Consider the following 12,254-nt stretch of genomic DNA (forward strand, 5'->3'; position numbering starts at 1 on the left):
AAGTGTATAATGCTGATGCAGCTTGGGGCTTATACTGACGGATTGCAAGATCCATTAGCATAGGCCAGCCCAGTATTAGATTGGGCTGTACAATTTGTGAAGGGTTTTTCTGTGTTCACTTGTTTTTATCTATGTTTCAGCATGTATGCCCTTGTTTGTGTCTGATTCTTGCAGGTGGTTTCCTAATTAGCAGTAAGATAACAGATCTGGCCTGATTCCATAACAACTGAAGTCAATTGAGATACACTGTAGGATCATGGCATATTATTTGGTAAAACCTAAATAAATGACCTTCAGGGTCATCCCAAGACCTTCCAATGCCAGAACCAGCAAGCCAAATGCTGCCCCTCCTTATCTAATGAAGGGCCAGCCTCTGTTCCTCTCACTCTCTGATGTTCCAGCTCCACACTCACCTCTTGTCCACAGTTTCTCTTCCTCTCTGTCTTCCTTTTCCAATCCAAGAAGTGTAAAGAGAAGGAGGAGCAGTGGAGGCAAGTTGGAGATGGGCTCTCCCCACCATCAGTCTCATGCCTGAGGCAACTGCTTCACTTGGCCTTATGGATGGACTGGCTCCAATGTCATTGTCCTACAGTGTATCAAAACAACAGTGGAGGTAGAGTAAGAGCACTCAAAGTTTGTATATACTTTTACTGTATGTTTTAGTTGGGGAAAAGAAACACGCACAACACTGGGCTCTCATAGTAGCTGTTTCCTTGAAGTTAGAAACCTGTGATTTTTGATCTCCTCTCATGTCAGTCTCCCACTGTGACTTTTCTGACACAAAGTGGCGATCTGCATGCGTGACTGGGAAGATCAGACTATGTCAAATCCCTCTGATAGATGACAATGGGAGAAAAGCCACCTGCTCCAAAATGCAAAACTCATTAGCCACCCACCAAGCTTGCATGATATTTTGGCTATTTACATCAATTGAAAATCTAATACTTTGCTGATTATTCTGTCATTTTGGGACCCCAAATGTAGCTATTAATGTGATCTATCGCCCAAGTTGGTGGCAGAGGCAAAACAAGAAAATGAACTCTTTTAACACATGAACGCTTAGGGAATGGATTGAATTGATGGTGTTGCTTTTGAGTTTCTTAGAGTGAGGCATCTGTTTGTGACAAATGATTTTAACGTTGACTTTTCTGGAAGGGATAGCATTTATGGGTTCCTCGAAGCTTATTTAATTTTAAGTTGTGAGAGGAGGAAACCAGTGCAGAGCAAAAGCTGGGAAGAGATTCATGTCTTTGTGTTGGGACTGGCAGCCATTCTGGATTGTGATATACTGAGAATGAAGTGCATGGCTGGTTGTAGGGTATTTGGGGCCTGGGCAAGAAACCAGCAGTAGGAAAAATCTGGAGGAAATGCAGACTGCTTGGATCCTTTTCTTATTCCTGTGTTCACAGTCCCTCCTAGTTTTCCAAGTGCTGGGAGAGCAGGAGAGAGGTAGAATTAGGGATAAACAGCAGTGGCAAACCTCCCCAGCCGCGCGCACTGGAACAAAGGTCCATGATGGTGTACCTTGTGGGATGTCTCTGCCTTCCCACACACAAATCCTTCCCCTCCCCCACTTATCTGGAGTGCACGGTGCCTTGTGTTGACTCCGGGATGCAGCAGGGAAGCTTCCTGAGGTTCCTCGATGGCTTTAAACTGTGCTTCTGGAAAACCGGAAGCACAGTTTCCAATCCTGTCGGGAGGCTCAGAGAGGCTTCTGTGGGATCCTAAAGGCTCCGCACTTGGGGCATTTGTTCCAAAGAGTGAATGGGAGGTCTGCCACTGCTAAACAGTTGCTGAAACCCACCAATAAGAAAACAGGGTATTCCGGCTGCCAATATAGCCATACTTGGAAGTCTGCAAACTTAGGAGCATGATCAGTCTCTGTCATGATAATGAGGGAAGGTTGACATCAGGAACATGGGAACAGAGGCCACTCAAAGCATCTAGCTGAGCTTGTCAGGCTATAAAGAGAGCCCAGCATATCTAAGCATAACATTTAGTTATGCATAGGTGTACTGCTATATCATTTCATGGAAAACCGAAGGCTACAGAGAGGGAGTTCTTGGCACAAAGTCTGGGTGAAGGCTTTGGCTTCTTGTGCTGTTTTTGGAGTCTGGACTAGATGCAGAGTCTGGACTTAGGTTCAATAGGACACTTCTTTTCTCCTTTTACTCGTGTATTCAAAGTGATGTAAGTGGGTGGGTGGGAGAAGGAAGGAAAGAATTCTTCAGCTTGAATTAAATTTTGAGCCCGAGTAGAATTTAGAGAACAGAATGCATTCTTCTGATAAGGTAAGCTTTGTGAATCACCACAGTGTGTATTTGAAGCTGTGGCAGCATGTCTAGCTACAATGCACATCTGGTTTTCCAAGGCTTTATGAGCCAATTATGTTCTGACGCCTGCCAGTTTTCTTTACCATTAACTGGTTCTTTCTACACTATGCTATTCCCCACCATTGTTTACACATAAAACATTCACTTCAGAGACAGGCTGACTCACAGACTTCAGAAAAAGAACTCACAATGTTCTAAGAGCTGAATTCGAGGGCACCGTTTCTCCATTTTGTTAGATGGCCTTACAACATCTTCAGCCCTGACAATTAGGAATGTAAAAAGAAAATGGCTTACAACCCAATCCTATCCAGCTTTCCAGCACGGATGCAGCTGTGCCAACGGGGCATGCGCTGCATCCTGCCAGAGGGCGGGAGTCATGGAGGCATCCTCAAGGTAAGTGAACATTTGTTCCCTTTCATCAGGCTGCGTCGTGGCTACATTGGCACTGGAAAGTTGGATAAAATTGGATGTTTAGAGACCATATCCTCATCATGGAGACAGTTTTGGTTTTTAAAACATCAGATGAATGCTAGTGAAATTTTATTAATGGCAGGTAGTGGCTGGGTCATATAATGGGCATCCCAGTCCTAAAGGTGGTGTCCCTGCTGGGTGCAGCACCACCAAAGCGATTACCACTCATTCTGCAGCCCTGTAGCAGCTGCTGGAGATCTCCTTGGGGAAAGAGACTTTCATCACCTTCCCCTAGGGAAAGTCTGAAACTCCGCAATGAGGCTTCTTAAGTCTGTGCCGGCTGTTTTGCTGAGAGAGACTCCATGTTGGGCCTTCCCATTCCCTCCTGCCACCCAGGAGGGGGTCTGCAGCCTTGTTCTGTACTTCCCCACCCTCCTTCACCCTGTCCCACCTCTGCCAATATCCTACCTTCCTCTGCAGGTCTTTGTAGATCTGTTAACATGTTTTTACCACTGCCAAAAGACAATCAGTGCTGGCAGAATGCTTGTTCCACCAGCAGGGCATTCCAATGTGTTTGGGCTATTGCTCCCTAGTAAGTGCATATAGGATTGCAACTCTAAAGATGGAAACTCTTGGTGCAAGTCCCTCCATCTTTACCTTGAGGACATGGTGATTCACAGGTTACATGGTGATTCACAGGCTCCAACTTTAGATAGTGCTGTCCCACTTCAGAAACTTCTTTTGTTTCCTTTTCTCTTTTATTGTTCCTACTTGTCAGGCAGCACATACATGGAAGCAGGGTTGAAGCTTGTAGTAGCAGGCTTGGGGAGGAAGGAATCAAAGAGACTCTTGGCCAAGAAGACAGGAAGGGAACAAGATTATTGCTTGGGAGATTGGGAGTTCCCAATCTTGCTACACATACTGTACCAGCTACCTATACCAGATAATCAAAAGATGCAACCTGAAATCATTAAAAACCAGATACGGCTCGGAAGTCCCATCAATTGGCAGCGGTGCTTGGGCCAGTGCCTGAATGGTTCCTTATGTAATCAAGAATTTCCATCGTTGTGTTCATCATTTACTCCTTTCCTGCGACACAAAACTCCATGAGGCTCCTCGGTTTTTACCACTTTTACATGTGCTGTACTTAAAAGGGTACCATTACAGAAAACATACCTAGCAGGCAAGCCAAAAGAATAAATGGTCTGAAAGGTGTGCGCGCTGCAAATATGTAATTTCATGAGTCACTAAAGCAGAAAAACCAAGTGCCATGACTTCGGCATTCTCTTTCTGAATGGACAGTGCACTCCGTACACCAGTGGAACAGGTGAAGCTGATGAATTCTATAGCTTGCTCGCCTACAAGCACTGACGTTTTCTGCAGCAGCGTTACACTTTCAGACACATTCAATCTTCGATCTGTCTTCAGCTCTGATATAGTTTCTTCACTGGAGTTAGATGCCTGTAGATAGGTTTCAGGGGAAATGTGGAGAAGTTCTGAAAAGAGACTTTCAAATGCAAAAGGATTCAGGTGAAACTAGAACTTCATGCAGCAACCACATTCCTCACCAAAGCAATGAATACAGTCATCAGGCATTCTACTGCAACCCTGCAGTGCAGTGGTTCTCAAACTTCTAGCACTGGGACCCACTTTTTAGAATGAGAATTTGTCAGGACCCACCAGAAGTGATGTCATTAACTCAGAAGTGATGTCATCAAGTGGGAAATTTTCTAACAATCCTAGGCTACAATCCTTCCCACACATACCAAGGAATAAGTCCCATTTGCTATCATTGGTAAAAGCATATATGTACACCGTACCCAGTTAAAAGTATAGAGCTGTAACATTTCCCCAGATGCAGATGCAGTCACATACCGTGGTAGAATTGTCTAATATATTCAAAATAAAATATTGAAATGAATGGGGACCCACCTGAAATTGGCTTGCGACCCACCTACTGGGTCCTGACCCACAGTTTGAGAAACACTGTGGTAATGTATTCTGACAGCCTCACCTATTCCTATTTTCTATTTAGGAAAGCAGGTGATAGATCCCTTAGGGTCCATATGTTCAGGGGATGCAGAATGCCTATTCTCATCCTGAAATATTGTGAAGAGCAAATTGAGATAAGTCCTGGCAGAGGGTGAACTAATGGATTTTGGTACTTTTCTTAAAGTGTGCAAGCATTTTGTTATAATACAGAACTGTAATAGAAATGTCATTTGGCTGACAGGAGAAAAAGGGGGGGGGAGAAAAAAAAAAACCCTTGCCTGTGAATAATAATGAAGTTATTTAAATGCCAAGATCTTTTTGGAAAACATTTTGCAAAATATAAGTTATTCTGGATTTGTTTAACTGTTTTTGAGCTAAATTTATCAAACCAGAGCTGTGTGGGTGGATAGCTGCGTGCTGGTGGATTTATATAGTCAAATAATCCAACAAGTTATTTATTTCCAGCTTGTTCTTTTCCGGGGTACACCCCCAAAATAATGTTGAATTACAGGTCAACTGGCTGAACCTCTGGTTTGAGTCTTTCCATGCTTATTTATATTTTCTTCCTTAGAGCTAGATGTTAGTTTAAACACAGTTATTTTACATGGAATAGCAGGCTCTGTATTCCTCAGTGAACTAACAACAACATCAACAGGCAAACAAACCCCAGAATAGACATCAGTCTAGGAAACAAAACAAGGGGGACCATGAAAGACAGGATTTTAAAATATTGATCTAAAACAGCACATGGAGGAGCCACTTGAAAATGCTCAAGGCAAGCCAAATGTAGCCTTTGCCTTTATATTCAGAAATAAATCCCACTGGACTCGATGGTGTTTACTCTCCAGTATGTGCAGGCTTATACCTTCTGAATATGGGGAGGATCAAAAGGAGAAATCGGGCCCAGATGGTTTAGCAGCAGGCATGTCTAGGGTTGCCATCTCTTTCAACTCTTAAGTTGCAAATTGAATTTGCAATTGAAGCAGGATTTTTTTTTAAGAAGTTGCAATCCTACCCTTTCAGTCTGCAGTACTGTTCTTGATGGATTGCACTCTGATATCCTGCTATAATGTGGATGGGAATTATACCGGACAGGACCTTCTTGGTGGTAGTGCCCTAACTGTGGAACTCCCTTCTGTCTCATGGGTGTGTGTGACCCCCACACCTCCTGCACTCTACAGGGGCAAGAAAACATTCCTGTTTTAAACAGGCACTTTCCTTGCCTTTATTTGAATTATTTTTTTTCATTGCTTAAATCAGGGGTGTCAAACACAAGGCCCCGGGGGCCAGATGCAGCCCCCAGAAGCTTTTTATCCGGCCTTCAGGCTCTCAGCTGCTGAGGTGTTACAGCTGAAATGGCAGCCCACATGAAAATTGGGCTTTCCCAACCTGAATTGGAACCTGAACTGAAGTGGCAATCAGAAGATGGGAGAATTCTGATTGTAGAGATTCAAGTTGAAACAAGGAAAGCATAAATTGTCAATATTTATTGACCAAACACACATCAAGATAAATTTTACAGAAAGTTATATGAGAAATTAATCATGGGAGAAGACAGGGAACTTTTTTTATTGGGAGATTTTAATGCAGTTTTTCAAGCTAAATGGGACAGAAAATTTAACAAAAGATCTGTAAAAAGAGGAGGAACCTTACCCAGACCTTTATAGGAAATGGCAGAAGAATTACAGTTGATTGACACATGGAGAACACAATACCCGGAGAAAAAACAGTCCACATACTGTTTAAATTCACATAATTCTTGGTCTAGAATTTATATGTGCTGGGCCTCAATATCTGGTTTAGATGGAACTTTTCAGACTGAAATCTTACCCAATACGTTTGCAATACGTAATCCAATACGTAATCCAATTTTATTAATAATAAATAAAAAATTAAGGAGAAATAGTTGGAAGTTAAATACAACTCATTTGAACGATCAGAAATTTTTGAATCAAGCCAAAACAGAAATGGAATTTTTTTTTTTTAAGACCAATTTTCATCCAGAAATTTAAACACAAATTGTATGGGATACAAGTTAAGCATTTTGAGAATTGACGAGAGAGATTAACATTCAACAAGGAGTAAGACAAGGTTGTCCACTTTCACCGTTGTTGTTTATTTTGACACTAGAAATTATTATTATTAATTATTTACAGTATTTATATACCGCTTTTCAACAAAAAGTTCACAAAGCGGTTTACAGAGAAAAATCAAATAACTAATGGCTCCCTGTGTTGTGAGCCACTTTGTATACTTTGGCGGAAAAGTGACATATAAACAGACAGGCCAGTGTCCGAAGGTAAGAGATGGGAACCCTGACACGCTTATCTACCTGTACCCCTCCACTCCTTTTCACAGAGTTGTTGATGATAATGCATCCATTGACAGGATAAGAAACCTGTGTAGAATGAGGAAGACGAGGCAGTCTATATCCATTTTTAATATCCATTCATTACAAGCATTTACTAGTACTCATTGTTTTTCAAGTGCTTTTTGTTTGCAGAGCCATAACTTGGATGGAACCTGAGGGGCAGGTGCTATGGGCGCTACTCCAGGGATGGTGCATGACTGCCCCCCAGGTTCTACCCAGTGACCTCAAGGTTCTCCCCAGAGGACGGTGCACTGCTGGCTTGGTGTGCCCCATTCCATCTTCTGTGGAGGCTCCCAACCTCCAAAGGGAAAGGCCACAGCAGCGAGGGCCCCACCACAGGGAGAACCCGGAAGTGACTGCCTCGCATGCAAGACGGTCACCTCTGGGTTCTCCCTGGAGGGCGGGATGCTGCAGGCTTAGCATGCCATGATGTTACAATGTCATGTGGCATCATGACGTCTCTGCTTCAAGTGTTGGAGCAGTACTTTACGCCTCTGTTTCATTGTGTGACTTTTTACATGGCAAATGAGCAGATAGGCCTTTAGTCAAAGAAGTTAAGTTAAAACCAAAGTTTGGACAAAGGGAAGATAAAACAATGAGAATGTGGAAGGAGAGAGGTTTAAATGTGCATGATATGATAACAGGGGGGAAAAAAGACAAGCTACACATCCATTTGGATTAGTTACAGCTTTGTGAGCAGGAGCGGAAGGAGGGGAGAAGGGCTTTGCATAAGGAGGTTTTTAGAACTGTTTTGGAGATGAGCGAGATTTGGTGTCTCTTATGTCGCCAAGTCTGTGTGGGTGGTGAGGAGGGAGGGACCAAGATATGGAATGCAGGCAGGACATTTCATGCTGGAGGAACTAAAGGGCAAAGAAGTAAAGGTCTCGTAATGGGCGATATCTTCGGCACGAGTCGTGAGATGGGAACAGGACAGGGGTATGATTTCGAAAACCAGTAATGAGCAGCGGAAGGATGTCCTGGGCTGTTCTCAGGTGAGAACAGGATGCAATTGCTTTAGAGCAGTGGTTGACAAACTTCTTAGCACCAGGTCCCCCCCCCCTTTTTTTTTTAAATGGCATTCTCTCGGGACCCACCGAGGTTTACCAGACTTTTAAAAAAAGAGTATCTAGAAATAAATGATATTTTTTTATTTATTTATTTATTTAAAGTAATAATAATGAGAAAAAATACCCTGAAACATTTATCTCCCTATATTTACACATGCTTGCAAACTGCAGGAGCTCAGCTCTTTGCATGGTAATTAGCAGCTACAGTATCTGATTTTTGAATAGCCTCGGGGCTTGAGGCGATGAATAATCTGATCTTTCCGTCACCCTTTGGCAACCCACCAAAAATCAAGTTGCAGCCCACCAGTGGGTCTCAACCCACAGTTTGGGAACCACTGCTTTAAAGACAGTTTGGGAACCACTGCTTTAAGGAACTGACAGGAAAAAGTTGTTGGCAACCCTGGATGGGTGATCATTACTAAACAACTCTGAAAATATAAGAAGACCATGATATATAACTGATGTGCCCTGCACTGAAATCAATATCAAGGCTAAAGCATATGATAACCGAACGTTTTATTTCAAGGGGGGGGGGAGAAAAACTCCCTCATGTAATGACCGTTCACACAACTACTTGGTGTATAGCCCAGCAGGACTTTCTTCAAACAAAATTTGGATGTGTATGTTGAGCACTGGTTGTCCGAACCTTTTGTCAGAAGAACAAATGACCATTGGCTTGCTTCTGCTCAGTTTGCATATTTGTGGTTTTGCATGCCAAATTACAATTTGTTCATGTAGTGAGTGAACCATTCAGACATCCTATTCATCATCCATAGGATGCAATCACTGCTGGACAACAAAGGCAGAAACCCCACCAAGCAATCAGGCAAACTGACCTGTTGGCCAATAGAACTCTGAAGTGATATGGTTGCTTGCTACACAGACTACTGGTCTGCCTCAAAGCTTGTCTGCCAGCTTTTGACCAAACTCGCTGTTGTGTTGGCAATGCTTAGTTGTTGTCCTCCAGCATTGCCAAAAATCCCAGCTGCCTCTTCTGTCATGTGATCTGGTGGTCCATCTGCTTTTCCAGGCCTGTGATTTTTGTATCAACAAATGACCATTTAGAGTACAATGTGTGGCATCATACACTAAACAAACTTTAGGAAACATCATACTTCAGAATACTTAGCTAGGAAAAACCCTGTGATCTGCTTCTGAAAGCTGTTAAGAAGCTATGTATGAGCTTATCCCAATGTTTCATTTCTAGAAAGTGAGATGATGGAATTCAAGCATACCTAGAAATGGTCATGCCCTCCTCCCAGGACCCAGTGTCATCTTAGGGCCAAATCCTATCCAATTTTCCAGCGCCAGTGCAACCATACCCATGGTGCATGCACTGCACCCTGTGGTAGGGGGACAGCCATGGAGGCCTCCTTCAGTTAAGGGAATGTTTGTTTTTTTTTCCCCCTTGGGGCTGCGTTGTGGCTGCACCGGCACTGGAAAGTTGGATAGGATTTGGCCCTTAGATGGCTCAGGAGTGGTGTGATTACTTGGTGAACCCTGCTATTGATTGGAAGCAAATGCCATGTCCAAGTCCAGTGTGGAAAACTTAGATTGACAGCCCAATCCTCTGGAGCTGGATTGCTGGTGGACGTAATGCTCCACTAGCAGTGATTGCCTTATGGAGTGCCACTTGCTGCTGGAGTGCCAGCAGGAAGGCCTCAGTCAGGCTGGGACCCACCAAAAAAGGTAAATTGGTGGACAAGGTGGGACAGAGTGGGGGAGGTCAGATTGGCTCTGGGAAGGGGGCAAGTTTGGTGGCAGTGGCAGCTGTCAAACCTTAGCCTCCTTCCCAGACCCAATCCTGTGGCCTCGGCCCACTTGGACCTATACCTATGATTTTGCTAATGCAGGTCCCTCTGCACCATGGAGACTTGCCACCTGATTGGGGAATGTTTGTAACCCAGAGGAGACCTTGGACTGCCCCCCTCCCCACAGATGTAGCACAGGCCGTTCTGGCACACCTGTACTGGTGTGGGGGGGAATGCATAGGATTGGGCCCTTAGGGATTGGTTGCATAAGAAAAATATGCAGGATAGACATATTTTCCTTATCGTTCTGTATATCCCCAATTCAGTTGTTATGAATAGCAAAAACAGGAACCTGTATAATGTATTTTGAAGAAGAACCTGCGTAATTAGGAGACTTAGGATGCAATCCTAACCAGCACTTAGGCTGGCATAGGTGCCCTGGGAGGGTCGCGAACTTCAGGCTGCTCTGCTCTCCTCGGACTTACGCCACCTCCAGAGGTGGTGCAGGTCCACGGAGACCCATTGGGGCAAGCAGCTCTTACCCGGGGTAAGGGGAAGAGCTTCCCCTTGCCCCTGGTTGAGCCGCTGCAGCTAACGAACCTGCGTTGGATGCAGCGCAAGCCTCCTGGCTTGCCTGCTGTAGCGCAGGTTTGGATTGTGCCTTTAACAGTCCTATCCTATCTGCTCCCCTGCCACAGCATGCAGTTGGGAGATCTCGAGGTTCTAGTACAAAATAAAGCAGGCCAGAGGTCGGCTCATCCCCGTCTTAAAGGACAACATCTTCCAGTACAACATGCTCTCCTTACTGAACAAGCATCCTGAACTGTAATACTTGACTTACTTGAAATGAATCCGCTCTCTTATCTCAACAAGATCTTGAGGCTGAGCCTGGCACAAGGCACTGAAGCAGCTCAGCCTCTTGTTTCTCAACACCTGGCATTCATGACAAACATGACCACAACCTCTAAGAACTAGATGAACGTTTTGATTGGAGGCGTTTACTTTGAAATGGTATTGGGAGGATGCCATCTTAATTTTTTCCTAATCCAATTTAAATGCAAATGTTCACCACTCACATGATGGCATGTGTACATAATTAAGTATCATTATATACTACTCGAATCATTCAGAAAGCTCCAGAGAGCTATTTTGCTGTGTGTCGTAAGCTGGAAAGCAGCCAAACCGTTGGCAACTTATTTTGGCTGGGGTGTTTATGCTTGCTTACTAAAGCTCTCTGAAATTTACAGATCAACAGATTATGGAACGACCTATGAGAAGCTGAACGATAAAGTCGGTCTGAAGACTATTCTGAGCTACCTCTATGTTTGTCCAACTAACAAGCGCAAGGTATGTGAGAAGATTGTTTTGTTTTTTTAAATTATGACAATGTTTCTCTTGATTGGCTGTTATTGTTTGCATAATATCACCAATGTACATGCTGCTTTACAGAGGGAAATGGAAAGCAACTGTAAAGGGTTTGGCACCTTCTTTGAAATGCTCACTGCGTCCCTATTCTCACATTACTCTTTGATTTTTAGAGTTTGGAAGAAGGATTATGCCTGCTGTCTTGCATCCCCTGTTTCAATGCATTCAGCTGATCATTGGCATCATTGGCATCCTTCAGTCTCGGGAGACTATGGTATCGCGCTCTGAAAAGTGGTTCTGGAACAGCGTCTAGTGTGACTGAAGAGACCAATTCGGGAGTGACAATCCCTTCCACACTGAGAGCAAATGTAGTCTGTCCCTGGTGTGTCTCCCTGGCTGTGGGCCTTCCTTCTTTGCCTCTTTGTCTGATGGTGTTCAAAGATCCCTACAAATGTACAGGCAACAATCCTGCCACAATAGGATTCCTGGTTACTGGCACACATTTGTACCTGCCTACCTATACTTTTTTGAACCACTTTTAGAAGGTGCACATGAAGAAGTATCAGGCACTTTCACTTGTTTTGTGCTTCCATTATTAGATCTCAGGCCTAATCTCCATTTGCAACACAGTGAGGTGTCATAATACTGAAAAGCGGTCAATTGCAGGTGAAAAAAATTACATTTTCAGAGATCTCATTATGTAAAAACATTTCCTACATGTAGAAATCCTCATCCAGAATGGAGAGGACCAAGCTGAAACCTTTCTCACACCTGAATCCTATCTACCCCCTACCCCAGCCAAGGCAACCATGCCACCAGAGCATACACTGCATCCTGTGGTGGGGAGGCAGTCCGGGAAGTCTTCTCCAGGTAAGGGTGCTTTTGTTCCCTTGCCCAGGAGCAAGCCTTCGCTAGCTCCTGGGTCTATGTGAACCTGCACCAGTGATTTTGCCAGCACAAGTCT

General features: G+C 44.0%; 1 protein-coding gene across 3 annotated transcripts in view; it reads left to right on the forward strand.

Moving 5' to 3' along the window:
- The window catches only part of LOC136643644 (VPS10 domain-containing receptor SorCS1), a 483,280-nt gene that overhangs the window by 233,145 nt on the left and 237,881 nt on the right, over window positions 1–12,254 (forward strand). For all 3 annotated transcript variants that reach the window (XM_066618822.1, XM_066618823.1, XM_066618821.1), the window contains exon 3: window positions 11,173–11,272. In XM_066618822.1, coding sequence (XP_066474919.1) covers window positions 11,173–11,272 — 100 coding nt within the window. The remainder of the gene's footprint in view (window positions 1–11,172; window positions 11,273–12,254) is intronic.

This window comes from Tiliqua scincoides, chromosome 3 (assembly GCF_035046505.1).
Source record: "Tiliqua scincoides isolate rTilSci1 chromosome 3, rTilSci1.hap2, whole genome shotgun sequence".
Taxonomy (NCBI): domain Eukaryota; kingdom Metazoa; phylum Chordata; class Lepidosauria; order Squamata; family Scincidae; genus Tiliqua; species Tiliqua scincoides.